Raw genomic sequence first — 20,056 nt, 5'->3', positions numbered from 1 at the left:
GGAGAATTCCAATCTCCATGGTCAGGACACCAGCATTTTAATTCAGTCGTGTCAGAACATCAACAATGCAGGTCAAAAAGTGTCACCAGACACGAATCAGCAGTGGCAGCAAGATTCAGCAGAAACAGCCAGACCTCTGCTGAATCAGCACAAATCAGCAGGAGAGACCAGAGCCAGCTGGAATGTCAGGAGAAGTTCTCTGCCGTGCCTTTCTCAACAAAGTGAGATCAGCAAAGACCCAAGACCAACAAAGCGCTGCATAGCTAGCCATGCAAGTGCGCCATTGCTGTCTGTTGGGTACTACTTAACCCTCTCTCTGAACATCACATGTCTGTTCACGAGTTTGTTTCAGCCAAACATCACCTGAGTCTGCTTCAGGAAGCCATCACATGACACAGCCAGAAATTTCCACTTCATCTGCCCCTGTCTAGAAACCACTAACAACTTCTCCTTAGGTCTCATTAATCAACTGGTTGATATGGCTAGAAAATTTCTGCCTAAGGTTCGATTTGGTTCTGAGATGTGCTGAACTTCAGAATAGGGAGCCACCATCATGAAACTAAAATCATGCAGAAGCTGGAATCAAAGACAGGGTCATCAAAACAACAAAGAAGAAATAAGACATGCCATACCATTTCCCAGGAGAACAGCAATCCACTCTAGGAAGCCTGAGACCGCCTGAAAATGCTTCCTCCTGTCTAGCTTTGGGTCCTACTTCTATTCCCAGACAGTCAGGGGAGCTGAGACATGTTCCCCTGGATGAAACTGGAAAACAAATAACTTCTGATATATGGTTATGTATATTACATTATGTATTACTTTTGTACACATCACACACACACACATACACACACACACACACACACACACTAAGTTATTAAAAACTAGAGACAACCAGTTAACAAGGGTGATCCAGTATTTTCATGATGTGGGTTTAGGAACAAAACAAAACAAAACAAAACAAAACAAAACAAAACAAAACAAAAAACAAACAAAAAAAAACCCAACAACAACAAAAAAACCTTGTAAAACAAAACAAAAGAATCCATGAACATGAATGGTTTTTACAAATACATAGTTAGGGCTGGGGTTGCAGCTCAGTGTGTAGACTGACTCCCTATCATGCAGGAAACCTTAGGTTCCATCCCCAGCAGCACATAAGCCGGCCATTTTAGCACACACCAGTCTCTGACTCTCGTGCCTACTCTTGGGACTCTTTTCTTCCTGTTGCGTTGCCATGCCAACTTTAATGTGAACGTTTTTGCTTCATCTTATTATATTCTATTTTGTCATGATTGGTTGTTATCTCTTAGAAGCCTGTTTTTTTCTAGAGAGAGACAGAAAGGGAGCAGATCCAGAGGGGAGGGGTGGTAGGGAGGAGCTGTGTGAAGTGGAGGGAGGGAGCACTGTAATCAGGATATACTGCATGGAAAAAAATCTATTTTCAATAACAATTTTTAAAAGATGAGGTTCTCAAGTCTGAAGGAGAGAGGTGAGGTACCCACATTTCATACAAAAAGAATAATTACAGAATCCAATCTTTGGTCTATCCTGGTGGGCTTGTAATACAGCAATGTGATGGTGGGGGCTAATGAACAGAGACAGGAGGATTTTAAGTACACAACTTATCTCTCTAGGTGACAGAAAGTAAACCCTGCCTTCAAAATAAAAAGAATAATGATGAAAAAAGCCTTGGGGATATAACTCAGTATATCTCCACTAGCTCAGGAGTAAAGCTACGATCTTGTTGAGTTCCCAGTACTCCATGATAGGGAAATCAGTCTATACCTAGGAAGGAAGGAAGGAAGGAAGGAAGGAAGGAAGGAAGGAAGGAAGGAAGGAAAGACAGACAGACAGACAGACAGAAAGACAGAAAGAAAGAAAGAAAGAAAGAAAGAAAGAAAGAAAGAAAAAGGAAGAAAGAGAGAGAGAGAAAGAGGAAGAGAGAGACAGAGGAAGAAAGAAAGAAAGAAAGAAAGAAAGAAAGAAAGAAAGAAAGAAAGAAAGAAAGAAAGAAAGAAAGAGAGGAAGGAAGAAAGAGAGGAAGAAAGAAAGAGAGAGAAAGAGGAAGGAAGGAAGGAAGGAAGGAAGGAAGGAAGGAGAAAGAAAGAAAGAAAGAAAGAAAGAAAGAAAGAAAGAAAGAAAGAAAGAAAGAAAAGCCAAATCTTTACTTGTGAGTAATTTCACAACAATTCTCTAAGAATTTAGGGGTGGGGAAAACTTTTATAACTATAACTGTGAGCAGAATTTCTTGTATTGGTTCACTAACTAGAGATAATCTTCTGCATTTTTAAAGCTTCCTTAAAATAGCATTCAAAACAATGTGTTTCATTGTGGCATCTTCATACTTATGTGGCATTATATTTCCTTCCATCCTTCCATCCTTCCCTTCCTTCTGTCCCCAACCTTTCTAGCTGGTTCCCTTTCTCCTTTCAAATGTTTTCATGTCACATGTTTTCTGCCACTCCCACCCTTTTAAAATTTATTCCTCCCTCTCATGATCCTCTTTCTAGTTTAACGGCTGTCTTGGTTGCTGTTCTCTTGCTGTGATGTAAACAACTTAAGGGAGAAAGGGTTTCTTTCAGCTCACAGTTACACGTTATAATCATCCAACAAGAAGTCTAGGCCTCAGGAGCTTGAAGCAGTGGTTCGCAATGTCAGAAATAGAATGATAAGCACAGGCATGCTGGCACTCAGATCACCTTTTCCAATCAAGTACTCCCAGCCTAGGGAATGGGTACCACCCACAGTGGTCAGGTCTTCCTAAAGCTATTAATGAAATGAAGATAATCCCCTATAAGCACACTTGGAAGCCCATCTCTCAGGTGATTCTAGGTTGTGTCAACCTGACATTTAAAATGAATTCTGTGACAGACAGACAGACAGACAGACAGACAGAAACACACACGCACACACACAAATTTAAATCTAAGCTCACACATAAGAGAAAACATGAGTGTTTGACATCTGGTTTATTTCACTTAAAATGATTTCCAGTTCTACTCATTTTCTTGCAAATGTAGAAATTATAAAAATCATCTCATAATCTCATCTTTAAATAGCAAAACAAGTGAGGGAAGAAACTGTGGTAGTAATCTCCCTTTGTCATCCCAGGGTCATTAAAGCTAAGTGAACCTGCAAATATTCACGAAAGGGTTTCAATAACATCCTGGGACATTAAGTCGTTTAGTATTTTTCACACAGTAACGATCTCAAACCCTTTGTATTTTGAGATTTCCAGTCAACAACAGTAACAACAATGGCTATCTCCTAGCAGGCAAATACCTTCAATCAGCCCCATAAATAGTCAGCAGGATTCCTGAGGTATCTGACCTCTTTCAAAGTCCTTCCTGGCCTCCAAATCCCAGCTGAAACCCCCACCCCCGGCCCCATCCCTTGAGACACTCAGTCCTGTCTTCATTTGGGACTTTCCTAAGGCCTCAAATCATTTGGCTGGGCGCCATATTGGCCTGCTTCTGGACTCTCTGGTCTAGACTGGAGGCTCCTATAGAAGAGGTTTTGTGTCCTTCGTCTTTCCCCAAGAAGGATATGTACTACTGTATAGCAGAGGCGCAGCACTTCACCTTATAGGTTGCTAAACAGTTACCAAGGAAAGACTAAGTCAAGCTTTCAACATCCACTAATTCTAAATAGCTCTAGGAAAGATTTCAATAGGGAATGGTGCTAGAACTCTGAGTGGAAATTCTAGCTTTACTGAGCTCCACAGTCCCCACTCAACTCTTAAGGGCCGATTTCTGTGCCTTGCCCTGGAAAGCATCTACTAAGCTGAAAAAAAAAAAAAAAGCAAAAGGGGCCAAGATTCTGAGAAAGGCGGGGAGAACAAGGTGCTTTGAGCTGATTATCCGCATCCCTGGGTCAGTTCAAACAAGTAGAGCGAGCAGAAGCTCATCCATCTACAGGAGGCCACACCTGCCTACAGAGAAAAGAGTTGCTTTGAACACCAGCAAAGGGTGTGACATGCCAGGCTCAATTCTAAAGCCTGTGCCTGAAGGGACGTTAGGCAGAGCTCCAAAATATTTGGGGAAATCAAGACAACCTGGGAAGCATGGCTTCTGAGTGGTCATGGCAGCTGTCATGGTATTGTCCAGGCCCAACTAATTGAGCTCCAGAAGGTCAAATGTACAAGGCTGGAAGCAGCTTGCTCTCCACAGTGATTGGGGTGGCATGTGGAAGCTGTCTGGAAGTGCATTCCCGGGTCCCCTCTCCGCTGCCCCCTTTCCTCCTTCTCCTCTTCAAAATGACTCAAGAAAGAGCCATTGCTGGTCCACTTAATGTGTCTCTCCAACACTTTGCTCCACCTCGGCTTCTCTTGATCCTTGTTGACTATGCTCTCAGGCATTTTAACTGTGTCAGGGATCAAGCTCTGTGGCAGGAGAGTCTCCAAGGTCAGACCAGGGGTCAAAGGTTGATCAATTAAGTCCTGTTTCGAAAGATAGAAACAGAGTAACTGTTAGGAGATCTTTTGCAAGTGGGATATGGTGCGCACATACCTAAGTGTAAGACAGCTGCTCTCGAGGGATCTGAGATGGGAAGCTAGTCTGGGTAACACTCTTAAAAAGCAGTGGTATAAAAGCTAAGGAAATTGTGCTGTGTGACTGTCTTAGTTTGGGTTTTTACTGCTGTGAAGAGATACCATGACCAAGGCAACTCTTTATAAAGGACAACATTTCATTGGAGCTGTCTTACAGGTTCAGAGGTTCAGTCCATTAAGATTAAGGCTTGGTAGCATCCAGGCAGATGTGGGGCTGGAGAGGCTGAAGAGTTCTCCATCTTCATCCAAAGGCAGACAGAAGACTGGCTTCCAGGCAGCTAAGACTAAGGTCTTAAAGCTCATGCCCACAGTGACACACCTACTCTAACAAGGCCATGCATTCAAATAGTGCCACTCCCTGGGCCAAACATATTCTAACCACCACAGTGACTTTTCCATATATATATGCCTCTTCATCTCAGACAGGGCACTGAAAACAGACCAAAGCAATAATCCCAGGAACCATCCAGTTTGTTGGTGGTGCTGACGTGAGCATCGATCACCTGTTACTTATATAGCACAGGTGACTCAAGGCATCAGCATGCCTGGAAAGCCCACCCCAGTTTGAGTAATGAAGCACAGTAACCCTGGAGCCCCCCTGGACCACTCGCAGACAGTTGAGCCCCACCAACAATCTTCACTGGCCCGGTAATCATCAACTGCTTCTACAACCAACCTTAGAGAGGGTCTGTTTGTTTTCTTTATGAATCTTCCATCTCTCTGAGCTTCTTAGCCCTGTAAGTGTGACTAGCTTCTTGAATCTTGCCAGCTCCATTCTTCCCTCTAGAAAGAAGTGCTTCGATTTGGAGGCAGTTGCTACAGAATTGTCACACGGTTAATAAGAGAAAGCTTAACTCCTTCTCAACCAGCCCCCACCATGGGACTTGGACATGATTGTTTCCCTTCTTCAGTTGGAGATGATACTATGTAACTCTAGTTTTCCTCTGTCCTTAAGAAGAGGAAAGTACCTGTGCCCCAGCCTAGCAAAAGATACTATATTGATTTTCTTTATTAGAGTTCTAATGCACCTTAAGTAGGTTTCACCTTTCATTTATTTTAATTTAACTTCTATAGCATTCTTCTCCCTATGGGAGATTATGTTTTTAATAACTTGAGGAGAAAAACATTATACTTGTAGTGGTTTTGTTAGTCTGCTTTCTGTTACTATGGCAAAATAACTGAGTCCATCAAGTATAAAAGACAAAACGGTTTACTTTGGCTCCTTACTACTCAGTTGTTCCATTATCTCAAAGCAGATTTTAGGCGTGGTTTGCCATTGGTGAAGCTTTGTGGGCTTTCTGGGAAGGGCTTTCTCAAGCTGTACCCAGAGCCACATGGAGAACACATGATCTGACCTTGGGACAGTAGTCAATAAAAACAAGGCCTGTCCTCTTGAAATGATAAATTACCATTTAATGGTGCTGGGTGAATGGGCTCCAGTATGGGGAAGATCATTCCCTGATGCACATACAGAACGCAGGTATTTAAGAAGAGTGCAAGTTAGGACATGTTCAGGGGAGTCTATATCTAGCCTGGCTTCTGAGCCACCAATATGAATGGTGAACATTCCCTTCAAAAATTGGCCACCACAGCTATGGGCTCCATGGGAAGAAAAACATACAACCATCAGCCAGGAGGAGGTCGCAGTGAGGCCCCACTTCAGACCCATTGGTCAGAGAGAGAATCCATCCCGATCACAGGTCCACATCCTCAGAATTCATTCTCGGATATAGGGCAGGCCACAGAAGCCAGATGTCACGCCCTCAGCTACTCACCTTCTGCCTCCTCAGGAGTATGCTTCTCCGAGACTCGACAATCAGTCAGGAGAAATGGGAGCAAGCAGGTGAGAAGCAGAGGAATTCATCAGAGCCAGAATCCTGCCTGCGTGCAAGCAGAAGACAGCAAATCCACATGGCTAGGGCTGCTGCTTCTTCCGTCCTCCTTCCATCCCGCCTTCCACCTTCACAATCACTCCCAACCTGGCATTTCTTGCCATTCTTTCTGCTGATTAATACCAAGAAGTCCCTAACACTGGAATTTAAAGAAACAGTCTCCAGGCAAGGCCTGAACAAACCTCCCTTACTGGTTTCTGATTTAAACATTACTTTTTCTTATTATACCAAGGATGGTTGATACAAAGCCCTAATCTAGAAACTGCAAGTCTTACCACTTTTCCTCTAGTACCCCAAATTAAAGTCAGCACCTCATAGTTGTCATAATGATGGGCTGGAAACGGAGCACAGGCACCAATGGAAGGAACCAAATCCAGATATAAAACCCTCACCCATTTTCCCCTGAGGTTTTCAGGCTGACAATTTCTAGTTCCTCCCCACTGGAAATGGTCAGAGGGTTTGAGTGGTGTGTGACAGAAAGCCTGGAAGTCTTCCTGTCCACTGCATCTACCCACGTGCAAGGCAGGGGATGACACGGGGCACAAAAAGTACTGGGGAGATCACACTGTGTGAGGATCTTTGACTTTCACACATAGTGTTAAATGTGGAGCCACCAACTGGCCCTAGTTTGCTTGGGGTGGATCCAGTTTTAAAACTAAAGTCTTGAATCTCACAAGCCTCCATGGGCCACAAACTGGGACAGCTGGTGGCCTTCCTGGATTGGCACTTCCCTAGATGAATGTAGAAAACCCTATTCCTGGTGCACTGTGCAGGTTGCTTTCAGCTGGGCTTGTTCTATATGAAATGAGCAGTGCAGCCATGGGAGTGTGTGTGTGTGTGTGTGTGTGTGTCTGTGTATTTCTCACCTTTGGCCAGATCTAAAGGATTGGGTTACCTCACCAAGGTGTCACTAGGTGGTACTGTGTGGCAGTCTGAATAGGATCAGCTCCTCAACCAGAAGCCTGGAGACCCCAAGCCTAAAATCTCCCATCCTGGAATCAGAGAGCTGTTTTATACCCTTCCTTCTCAGTTCTTTATGTGTGCCTTGAGAAAGGATGCGGGTATAATATAAAGATGCCAAAAGTCATTGTTTTGAAATTAAAGGTGTGTTTACATGTCACCTGGTCCACTCATTCCCTTTAAAGAATTAGTTCCCTCCTTACATGATCAGTTTATTATTGTTATTTATACCAGTAAAAATAGCTTTTTTGAGGGGTTCCCCATCTCTGTGGCAACTTGTCACTTTACTAAACAATGGTGATATATTTTTGATTTGGCAATTCTCCAGTTACCTCCAGGTCTGAGATTACTGTTGTGTTTCTTTGTGCATTAAGAAACAGTAGCCTTTTAGAAGGTAGTTTTTAAGTTAAATGGTCTATCTTCATTCCTTGGCTGTGGGGAATAGAGACACCTCAGGGCTCATCACAAGTGTGACTCAAAGAAGGCTCCAGATCCCTGCCTCAAAGACAGAAAACAGAAAAAGCCACAGATTAAGTTAGCTGATGAAGGGAAATTGGAATGTGTTGTGTTCCTCACCACAGCCTGCTAACCTCCCCCACCCCCCAAAAAAAGAGAAGTATGAAAAGTCAGTAAGTTCATAAAGTATGTCCATGGAAAAATATAAGCTCCAGCTGGAAGAAGGGGGACGAGGGATGACGGAAAGCCAGGAAACAGAGAGCCAATGAAAAGGCTGTCTTTAGACAGCAGAAGGCCTGGGAGCGATTTATGGGGTGAGAGCGGATGAGGGTGCAATGAGCTATAGCTACACAAGCCGAGGAGGCTTCAACCTCATAACCAGAGTGCCTCAACCCACAGTTAGTAGCATCTGGTGACCAGACCAGCAACTTATTGAGCACCTACTGTGTGCTAGATATTCAACACACAGTCATCTCATCCTTCCACACTCCACCAGATGAGTGTTAAACATCCCTACATCCAACAAGGGATGTGAAATGCAGAGAAGATACCCAACGTTTAACCGGGATCGGAGAACAGGAGAGGAGAAAGTGAACTTCAGCTCCATAGTGAATCCCAGTCCAGACTCACCTCTCTCTAGGTCTGGCACTGCCTCCTAATAGCTGTGTGACTGAGAGTTTCTTTCCGTGCCATAGTGCTTTTAATTACAAATAGTAAAGGAGAGGGTCGTCTTATCTTTTATCCACTCATTTGCCGGGTGCAAGCCCTCCTGATCTGGCTAGGATTCTCACCATCTGACTTAAGTTCATTAGAACTAGGATTCAGGAAAGTGCTATGCTTCTTTCTGTGTTACAGGGATTTGAATTGCAAATGATAAAAGACAGTATTGTCCACAGCAGGATGCTCTGATGATTGTAAACATCAGGACTGGCCCTGTAAATACATGATACTATATTAGCTTTTGGGATCAACCCACACATGGCTGGTAATTGTGCCATTTTTGATTCTACTCCTGTGTCTGAAACACTTGCAGTGCTGAACCGTCATAAACACACCATCTGTCTGCAGCAAAGGGGCTAGCATTGTGGTCAACAGGCTGCAGGCTCTGCAGGACCCGCAGAGCTTTAAGCTCTCTTTTCACCATGACTGAGCCTCTGGAGCCTAAGAAAATGTAGTCTAGAAAATGTCAGGAAAACAGTGGCCTCCCAGATGAAGGGAGGTCAAGGGAAATGAAGACGAGGGAGGCCTGGGTAAGAGGACTTTGGGAGTTATCTTCAAATGGCTAAATGCAGGAAACCAAGGAGAGTGGGTGAAGCTTTGCTCCTGAGGGTGGGACTGGAAGAATGGCATGGTGTGTATGTGTATTGTGAAACTGGGGAGGGCTGTATGAGGGGGTGCTAAGTGGACCCCTTGGGGCTCTGGTTACCTTACTACAAAATGAAGTGACTTTATGCATGTCCTAATTTCCAACAGCCCTTTAACCTTTGAGTACCTGAACTTTCAGTTTCATCCCATGCCCGGAGTTAGAGCATACATCACAGGCTAAGGAATTCAGTGCTCACACGAGTCCACTCATTTGCTATGTGCAAGTCCTGGCTCCCCAGGCTTCCTATCAACACTTATGCCTGTTTGGGCTAGGATTCTCACCATCTGACTTTGGTTGGATAGAAGGAATCCTAGGACTCAGGAAAGTGCTATCCTTGTGATTACAGTTTCGTTAAGAAAGACTTAGGAACAGCCAGATGGACACACCTGGGTGGGACTTGAGGGGCGCAAAGCTCTTTTCCCTCTTGGAAGGAAGGTCTCTGAAACCATGCTCAGCAGGTGTGACATCTGGGGTGTCATTTTGTGGGGATGAGATATTGTACTGGTTACACAACAGGACTCCAGAGCCAGCACCTTCACCCTTCCAGTGGTTGGGGATCAGAAACAAAACACTGAAACCTAATCAGGAGATTTGCTACTTAGGTGACCACCCCCCACCCTGAAGCTATCTAGTCCCTCAATCCAGTGGCTGTCTCTGCATACTGTGGTATGAGAGACATGGGCTCATTATAGATAACCAAAGTCCCTCTAGTCATCCAGGAAATTCCAAGGGTTTTAGGAGCTCCACGGCAGGAACCTGGGATAAAAAGCAAATCTCCTTTTATGCCCCAGACAAGTTCTAACATCCTTTCTATCGCTAGCATGCTGTACTTAGTGGCTCCAAACCTCATTACATGATAGAATTCATCTCAGGTTAAGAAAATGCCCCCCCCAACCGGAGATATTCAGGAATTTAGGAGGTTGTTGCCAAGGGTCAGAGCTCCCAGAAGTAGGAAATGTTCCAGCTGAAGCTGGAAGAGCCCGGTCAGGGATACTGAGGAGGGCATCTCCACCCTGCAGTCAGTGTTCGCCCAGAAGCTGTAACTGTCCCGGAGCAATGCGATATCATCGCCTTTCTTGATTTCAGAGTCGAGAGATGCTTCCATTTTGGATGAACAGCACGGGCAAGCGTGAAGGCTGGCAGCGTGGATGGCACGGATATGACAACGAACTCATGGACATGAGAGGCATCTTCCTGGCCATCGGACCTGGTAGGCAAGGAGATGACTGAACCCTCGTAGGCAGCCTTCCAAGGAAGCAGCTCTAATAGGGACTAACCGTGCTCATACAAGCTGGAGCCGTTTCTTTATGGACTTTCTTTATGAGCCAAGCTAAGCAAATCCAGCCGCTCTCAGTGAAACATCTTCTGCTGGCTTCCTTTCAAATGCTTCTTTGGTTTGGCAATTGTGGCCAAATACTTCTCCTTGTAAATTTTAAGTCCTGAGTACAGTGAAGAAAATGTATTCCACATGTCTGTGATTCATTTTTTACTTAATTCATTGAAGCGTTTTTCTTTTTTCTTTTTTCCCACAGCTATCTGATGTCCAGAAAGGCTTATCAGACAGCAGTTTGCTGACAGCTGTGAGTCTCAAGGTTGACACGATTGCTTCCTGGAGGCTGACTCTTAAAATGGCCCTACTTTGTCTAGAAATATCCACCCCTGTGGGGTCCGTTTAAAGTCCTACTAGAAGCTAGGATGTATTCAAGGTCAGGCTCAGAAGTGACCTAGAAATTGACTTTGAGAATGAGCCAGAATGACGAGAGATATTTGTATAAAAGTAAATGTGCAGAGTCTTCCTTGGCCAGATTATATTCCAAAGGTCTGGAATAAAAGGCAGATGAAGAGTCTCTTTGGTGGCTTAACGTAATCGACAAGGCACTATGAATCTGCACACTGGAAAAGTTTTCCCAAGTAGTCTAATGAGCACATTGCTAGAAATATATCATCAGAGAGAGAGAGAGAGAGAGAGACAGACAGAGAGAGAGAGATCAGGGATGAGGGAGAAGGGAAAATGGAAGGGACTTCCACAGCTATCAGCAGTCATCAGGTGACCAGGTCACAGCTACGCTTTCCATTCCTGTCCTTTCCTTTATTAAATATAATTATTGTGACATTTGTATTCCAAAGGCATATTCCTGCATGTAGATCAAAATGCTTCTGCTCAAGAAAGTGCACACTTTATTTCCAATTGTGTGTTGAGTAATCTACCTGTGAGATCCACTTTTCTCATCCGTGTGGCGAGATCAGTGATGTCACCTCACTCTCCTTACTGTGTCTGTCTTGGTTTACTCCACTTAACCACAGAATAGATGTTAAGAGGCCGCGCTTGGGGAAAGACATTGGTCCAAATCCTTCTCCACATGTGACTCCCACAAGTGATTTTCAAATCCCAAAATCAGCATCGGTATCAGCGAGAACAAACGTTTAAAAAGCACTGGGGCGGGAGGGGGAGGGCTCCTGGCACAGGTACAAGCGACCAGAGAGTGTCAAAGTACCTTACCATTAGCCAGTGAAAGTTAGGAGTGTTACCATTGGCCAGTGAAAGTTAGGAGTGTTACCATTGGCCAGTGAAAGTTAGGAGTGTTACCATTGGCCAGTGAAAGTTAGAAGCGTTACCATTGGCCAGTGAAAGTTAGAAGCGTTACCATTGGCCAGTAAAAGTTAGGCGCGCTCCATGTGGGCCAAGCCCAGAACTTTCAGAGCTTCAATGGAAGAAAAATTAAGAAAGGTAGCTCTTTGGATTATGCTGAGGTCTGTTGTAGATCAGAAAGAAGATATACCGAGGTCATGGCCTTCGTATGGGATAAAGTCAATGATCAGGATTTTCAGTCAATAATACCACCACTTTCTTCCCCAGAAAAGGAAAGTTAGGTTAAGAAGGCCGAACAGTTGTTTGTTAGACTGTATGAGCAAGTCTTATGTGTGTTTTAAAGCATAAGCCAGTCTAGCCCTGAGTCAAAATTTCTAAACAAAATACTCAGCACTGCACTAACTTAGAGTTAAATTCTCTAGGGATGTTTTGTCCAGAAGCCTCTGTCATTAGCTCCCTTCTAATGGAAAGCCCTCACTATTTTACAGACAGAGGGACAACCCTGATGAAAACGGACTGGGCTAATTGCGAAATGTTTCCTTGAGAGCCTCCCGCGAGCCATCACATCCCTGGCTCCACGTCTCATGAAAGATTAAATAGCTTTACGCACTGGCTGTTTACTGAGAAGAAAATTTAAGAGCGAGCCCTTTAATAGCTATCTAGCTGCACTTGGGGGTGGGGTGGGGGAGATGCCTCCCTCCTGATCTATTGCCTGTGCTCCTTGCTTAGGGAGGAAGCTGAGCATCATCGCGGCTGCCCAAATAACTTTCAAGCCAGTGAGTCTGACCCAGCAGAGAGAAAGGAGAAGAGTTCTGAAGACAGCCTCTCTGTGTTTAATCCCAGTTTCTAATTTCAGCCACTTAATCTTGCCCTGGAGAACTCTGCATTCGGGATGACTCTGAATGCATGCGGCAGGAGTCAGTGAGTGGTCACAAGCCAGCAAGCCTCTCTTCAGAGCTGCTGCTGAAGGTGGCTGGGCATAGTGTGAGCCTTCAGAGCCTTCCCTTTTCAGTAGATACAGTATAATACCCAAATACAATGCCCATGTTTTGGCCCATTCGAGATGCCCATGTTTGGTCCCATGCGAGTAACTTAGATCCAAATTTAGGCTCAAAGTCTTGGGCTAGTGGAAATTCTACCTTTCACATCAGAGTAGATGTTGTTCACCTGCCTGTGAATGTCCTAAACACTTGCAGTTCTTTAACTTGGGCTCAAAATTCCATGCCTTTAGAGCAGAAACCCGTTGACTAGATCAGAGATAAATCTGAATTCTGAGTTCGTAGTCATAGGACACAATTTTGTACTTCCAATCTTATTTCAAGGAACATCCTCCTCTCCCAGACTTTTGTCAGAGCTTCATCTACCACTGATCAGAGAAGGGCACTTTACATGCTCCAAGGCCCATGCCGGATGGGGGTGTGACCTCGTGCGGTGGGCAGTGTGGTCTTCATACGCAGGTCACACCGCAAGTCAGAAGGAGATCGGCAGTTGCTTGCGTGGGTTCTCGGACAGACTTTCCATTGATCTCTTAATCTGTGGTGGGTTCATCTGATGGTGATGAGTCACTGCCTTCCTTGTCTAATTATATAATGTGCCTTGACACTGGGAACGGCCTCCCTTAACGGCTCCCATGCAGCCTTATTCTCTCTCTCTCTCTCTCTCTCTCTCTCTCTCTCTCTCTCTCTCTCTCTCTCTCTCGTTTTTACTTTGAAGCTATGCTGATCCCCATTCTCCCTTCCTCAAAAGTGAATGAGCCCTCTAAGCCATTTATAAGGTGGATATGTTCAACTCCAATTTTTCTTGCACCCACTTATTACATATATATATATATATATATATATATATATATATATATATATATATACTTATACATATACATACATATATATGTGTGTGTGTGTGTGTCTGTGTGTGTAATAATGGCTGCTGTGTCTGGCAGTATGATTTGGGTGCCGTTTCCCAAACCCTCTCCCTGTAGAGCACTGGTGCCTCTTCACACTGAATTCAACTTAATTCTCCAGAGTAAGCAAAAACCCATTCCTTGAGTCGTTGCTCTAGATCTTGAACACTGAGTGGCAAGGGCTTGTGTCTATAACTCTCTTCTACAATTAGAATTCCAGAGATGGGACTGGTGCCAGCACTGAAACTCCAGAAGATATTTCCCATACATTGTTTGTGTCTCTTTAAATTAAGCATATTTGATCATTGTAGCAAAACACATGAAATGGTCGTTTTCTGAGCTAGAAAGTCTAACTTGGAACCTCTCAAGTTCCCTGTCTCTCCTTTAAAATTCATAGATGAGCATTAAAAGTGCAGGTCTCTGTTGTTTACTCTGGATTAGAGCTCAGCCCTGAATTCAGCCTTAATATAGCTTGGGGTGTTTTGTTGGATGTTTGGAGAAGAGGGTAAAGGCAAACTCGCCCATATATGTTGTGTTCAGATTGTCATTGTCAAAACCAATAGTTCTCAACCTGTGGGTTACGACCGATCCCTTTGGGGGAAGGCTGTCAAACAACCTTTTCCAGGGGGTCACCTAAGATCATCTGTATTAGAATTCACATTTCAATTCATAACTAGCAAGCTTTCCAGTTATGGAGTAGTATTTATGGTTGGGGTCACCATAACATGAGGAACTCTATTAGGGGACAGCAGCACTAGGAAGGTGGAGAACTACTGTTCTAAAGGGAGAGGGCTCCACATTCATTGTTTGTCCCACCGAGAAATAACAGGCATACTGGACTAAAAGCCTTCCAATTGCTTAGAGGGAAGATACCACCTTTTGTGGCCCTTGAGGATATTACTATGTCTAACCAGCCCATGCTTTACGCACCTGTGTTTGATATCCCAGGCGGACACAGATCTGAGTAGAGACACAATGTCATGTTTGTCCTTTGTCACTTGCAGTCTTTCCTGGGATCTCAACTCCAACACCAATTTTCTCATTTTCCCCTGTGACTAAATTATTTTATCGGTCCCCGAAAGACTCCTAAGCAATATTCAGTTAATCCTCTAACTATATTGAGGACAACACTGCCACTTCTGGTGAGCTATCAGTAGCCAGGAGATTACCTAGCTTCATGGGCCATCGAGACCTTGCTATGGCAGGAAGAAAGAGATATTTCCAAGTTGTTGTGGGTGCTCTGGACAGCACCCTAGCTATGAGCCTTGGCTAGCTAGAAGTTCTAAATGATGTTCAAGATGGTTTGAAGGAACTTGGGAAATCAGTCTATGTTCTCTGACCACACTAGATCCCCAGTGCTCTAAAGAAACAGAACTGCTGGAGTTGGCCTCTCTCGGCAGGAGAGCTCCACTGTAACATGCCTAGGAAGCTAAACTGGAAGAGAGTGTACCTGTTCACTTGTCTTTTGAAGAATCTCATCTCCGTGCCCCATAGAAGTGGTTCCTTACAAGCTATAGCCTTCCACATATGCTACCTCGTTTACAGTAACTTAGCCACAGTCATTGATGGAGCTGACTTTCTCAGAGTCTGCACGGAATTTCTCCATCTTTGAGTCATCCACCGTCCTTTTCTGAGTGAATAGTTATGACCATCTGCCTATCTGTTTTGGCCTTTCAGATTTCAAGTCCAACTTCAGAGCTGCTCCAATCAGATCCGTGGATGTCTACAACATCATGTGCCATGTCGCAGGCATCACCCCACTGCCCAACAACGGGTCCTGGTCCAGGGTGGTATGCATGCTGAAGGGCCAGACCAGCTCTGCTCCATCCACCCCACTGAACAGCTGTGCACTGGTCTTGATTCTCCTCTTATATTTTGTATAGCTGGCCCTATGGCTCATTCCAAAGCACTGCTGCAGTAAAGCCTGCCTCCAACATGGGACAGTTTTCATTTTCTTTATGAATAATAGCTTTATTAACACAATCAAGGCCATTAAAGTTGTGAATATATTATTCTTGGATGATTCTACCCACAAAAGTCCCTTCTGGGGGAAAAAAACCCGCAAAATTCATATACTTTGTTTTACCTAAAACGTTTGAAATTTGTATCTTCTCATTCACTTTTCTACATAGTGTTCTGCTTTGTTTATACATCCTTACTGAAGATGAACAGTGAGAGCCATGCTTTGCCCCTGCAACAGGCAAACATTAAACGGGTAGCCTGTAGTCATCTTGGACCCTCTCATACTGCCTTGCCCTGTCAAGCAGGCTCTCTGTGATCTGTCCACGTGTACGGGCTCACACTTGGAGGTCTGCAGCCGTAATTTTGTATTTTCTATTCTATTCCAGATAGAGACAGTCTATCTACAGGAAAGCGATATGTGTTGTCTGGTTCTTCCCCAATGCATGGTGGGTTTTTTTGTTTTTTGTTTTTAATAACACAATCTCAGAAAGCACATAGACCAGTATAAATCACAACCAATTAAAGTATCAAAAACAATTAGACAACTCATAGAACTGGCAGAAGCCATGACACCTCTCAAAATTTGAGAACAGAATAGCTTCTCCCCTTCATTGAATGCCAAGTTTCAAGGTTCTATGTAACTAAACACACAATCTCTCATAATACAAAGCCTTGTGAGCCACAGGCCCTGAACATTGACATCCACATCTGCCTGTCTGTGACCACTAACTTCCCTCAGACACTGCTACTCTTTTAGTTTTTGAGTCAGGGCACATGTTTGATATGTCAGTGAAGGCTTGGAAAGGAAGCCTTAGTATCATAGTATGAACATAAATTTAACTCATTGTTAGGAATAGTGATATATCAAATGCAAGTTTCATACACCAGTATTTCAGAAGGAACTTGTAAAACAAGGACTGATTGTATTTTTAAACAATTAGAAGTGAGCCTACATGCACACACACATGCACACACATTTACACACAAACACACATACACATGAACACACACATATATGCACATGCACAGACATAAACATATCCATGCATATAAACACACACACACACACACACACACTCACACATGTGTGAACACGTGTCCTCCACATATGATGGTGATACCTAGAATTTGTATCTTTTTTATGATGAAGAAGCATCATAACGCATCAAATTCAAAAGAATTTGAGTTTTGAATTTGTCCATTTTCTCAGCCTACTGTTATACCATGTGACACTGTCTCACCAGGCTGGCCAGAAGCAGCAACAAACCGGAGCTCCCAACCAGCCACATGATCCTGGCTGTCGGCATCAATATCCTAGAGCACACAGTGCCGCTAAACTATGAGGGTCTGTAGGGTATGAGAGTCCTGTTGACTAAATAATAGTTTCAGTTCATGATAGGCTTATGGGCATGTGACCCCACCCTATGCTGAGGAGATTATGAATCCTGTTGCCTTTGAAATGAGTTGGCACTAAATGGGTCACTAAAAGTGACACTGTGTCAGGAAAAGACAAAACATCAGCTCTCAGGAGGAGGAAGCCTTTATTTGGTGCTTGCCCTGAAAAACAAACAAACAAACAAACAAACAAACCCACCAAAACCGAAAACAAAACAAAAAACAAACAAACAAAAACGCTCAATAGCACCTGAGTTTGGCAAAGATGGAGTTGCTGCAGTGTCTTGAACTAAGAGAGCAAAAGATCAGTGCTTAAAAAATGTTGAGTTTATCCTCACAAAAGATTTCTAAGGATTTAGGTAATGTGTCTTTAAAGCTCCAACAAACCATGGAATCAACTGGGAAGGAGGCGAATTAGCCTTTGTTGTGTGGTTGAAAGCAAATTAGTGCTTTCAGAACACTGGTAGGGGCTGTTGAAACAGACATCTATTGTTCAAAGTTTTCTTTTCCCTTCAAGAATGGTGTTTTGTTGAATTCCGGGAAGCCAGCTTGACTTCCTCTTTAGAAGAAGGATTTCTGAGACATATTCAAGTGATTAAATTCAAAGCAAATTATCAACATCACAAGGGGGTAAGATCGGATGCAATGTTGCATCTTTCTGGTTCTTTCCTTCACTCGTCTTTAGGTTATATAACAAAATCTCAGATATCTACCTTACAAAGTATAATGTTCACTAAATGAATGAGGAAAAAGATACCAAAGGAATCTTGTGCAGAGGCACATAATAATAATACAATTTAGGGTTAAAAAAAGTCTTTTGCCTAAAAATAATGCATAGATTCTAATGACATAATTAGTTGACTGAAATGATCTTCCTTTTAATTTTGCTTTAAAGTCTAATTTGTTCCCCAGTTAACACCTCCCACCTACTATTAACCCTCCCTGCGTAGCCTCTGCGATTCACTGACAGTATAATCCTGGTGCCAGGGCTGTAGATTTCACTTTCTCTAAACGTGATGTGCTCAGTAGAAGTAAGATGTGCTAGGAATATGCACGCACATGCTTCCTCTTTAAGTTTCCTGAGAATTTCCTGCTAAGCCCAGGAGGAAGATAACTGGGTGGACCTACCACAGAGAAATGAAAGGGATGGTCTTTAAATTAAAGATGAGACGAAGGGCTACTTTCTCTACCCATGTGCCTCATCTCCAGGATCCAATTTAATTAAGTTCTGAAGACCTAACCATAAACTATAAAAGGTCCAGGGAATTCTTGCAAGCCTAGAAGAGTCTTAAATTATAAAGGTCCAATTCTCTTCACTTTAAAAGAAACTTTGGAAATCCATATCAGATCTGAGTTCAACCACAGACAGTACCTTGCAACCTCTCCCAGAGTTGCAGAGACAGGGTCTCAGACAACCCTTGTAAGTCATAATAATGAAGGTTTGGGTTTGCTCCAAGGAGAAGTGGGGTTTGCTTCAATCCTGGATTATCTGAATCCTCAGAGAGCTATTTCATAATTAACCAGTTCTTCTGGGGCTCATCAGCTGACATTGGCAACTGACCAACCCCATATGGATCAAGCTTCCATCCCTCCAACACCAAAGAGGAGGTTTCAAAGCTCTTAAGGGGAACAAAACTTGTAGAGAAAAAAAGGCAGGTGGCTTGCCTTTCACATGTCCCTCCTTGTGGCTCTAGGAGTCCCCATGGTGCTATTAAACCAACTTGGACATTGTTCAAGAAGCACAACTCTTCGGTGGAATTTTCTAAGTGTTTCACATTTGTATGAATGTCAAGAGATTTCCAAGTGTGATTTGCATTTTTACCATTATAAGCAACCTGTGATGGATCAAAATCAGCTGCTATAAATTATTCGCTACAGAAAATGAGAACATAGCCAATGCCCACTGGCTGTTAAACATTTTAAAACTTGGATTTTAGTTTATTCTAAGGAGAATACGTGTTGCTTAGAAATCATAAAATGTCACCTAGTACAATGTATTAAATGTTTATATTTTGAATGAAAAAAAAAGAATAAATGTCAACAGGGAGACGTAAACTCTGATGGTCTGTCTTTTTTCATCTGTGGTTATCCAGTTGAGTGAATTTTCCATATTTGGCTTGCCATCTCTTCTTATTTCCCAGCTGACAATATCATTACCCCATAATTCATGTACTAAAGGTATTCTATCACGGGTCTATAATTTAGATGGAAGGAAAGAAAGAATAAAGGAATGAAGGAAGGAAAGAAGGAAGGAAGGAAGGAAGGAAGGAAGGAAGGAAGGAAGGAAGGAGGGAAGGAAGGAGAGAGGGAGGGAGGGAGGGACAGAGGAAGGAGGGACAGAGGGAGGTGGGAAGGAGGGAGAGAGGGATGAAGGAAAATGGGAGGGTAGGAAGGAAAGGGGAAATGAGAAGAAAGGAAGAAATGGAATGAGAAAGGAAAATGAAGAAAGGAAATGAGAAGAAAGGTAGGGGACTCAACATATTAAGTGCATTCATCATATTAATTTTTCTTTGAAAAAATATAGCATTTTATTAATTCCTTGAGAATGTCATACATGCACACAAAGCATTTTTCATCTTAATCACCTCCTTCTATTCTGGCTCAAGATCTGCCCCTATGACCCCTTCCTCTCCCAATTTCATGGTCTCTCTTTTCCTTTTCATTATGTTTTTAGCCCACTGGGTTCAGTAGCTCTGCTCATATTCTCACAGGCGGGCATCCCCTGGAGTGTGGCTGACCTAACACCAAGGGTGGCACCTTGAAGAAAACAGACTGTCCTTGTCCTAGAATCCATCAACTGTCAACTGCTCCTCGGCTAGGGCCAGGAATTTGTGAGTCCTCTCCTTTCCACAGAATACTAACTTTTAAAAATAGGGTATCCTTATTAAGATTGATTTCATTTATTGTGCCCCTCATTTACTTGAAGTGCACAATTTAGTAGCTTTTCGGAAGTTCGAAGAATTTTGCAACCAGTTTTGTTGGT

General features: G+C 43.3%; 1 protein-coding gene across 1 annotated transcript in view; it reads left to right on the top strand.

The window, feature by feature from the left end:
• The window catches only part of Enpp6 (ectonucleotide pyrophosphatase/phosphodiesterase 6), a 103,996-nt gene extending 84,903 nt beyond the window's left edge, over window positions 1–19,093 (top strand). Inside the window, exons 7-8 of the mRNA XM_021170656.3 lie at window positions 10,313–10,436; window positions 15,394–19,093. Of these exons, the coding sequence (XP_021026315.1) occupies window positions 10,313–10,436; window positions 15,394–15,599 (330 nt within the window). The 3' untranslated portion in view covers window positions 15,600–19,093. The remainder of the gene's footprint in view (window positions 1–10,312; window positions 10,437–15,393) is intronic.
• Window positions 19,094–20,056: the final 963 nt, after the last annotated feature.

This window comes from Mus caroli, unplaced genomic scaffold (genome assembly GCF_978045245.1).
Source record: "Mus caroli unplaced genomic scaffold, Mus_caroli_1 scaffold_10, whole genome shotgun sequence".
Lineage (NCBI taxonomy): Eukaryota > Metazoa > Chordata > Mammalia > Rodentia > Muridae > Mus > Mus caroli.
Note: the sequence above shows the minus strand (reverse complement) of the source record. Positions and strands in the feature narration are given on the sequence as shown.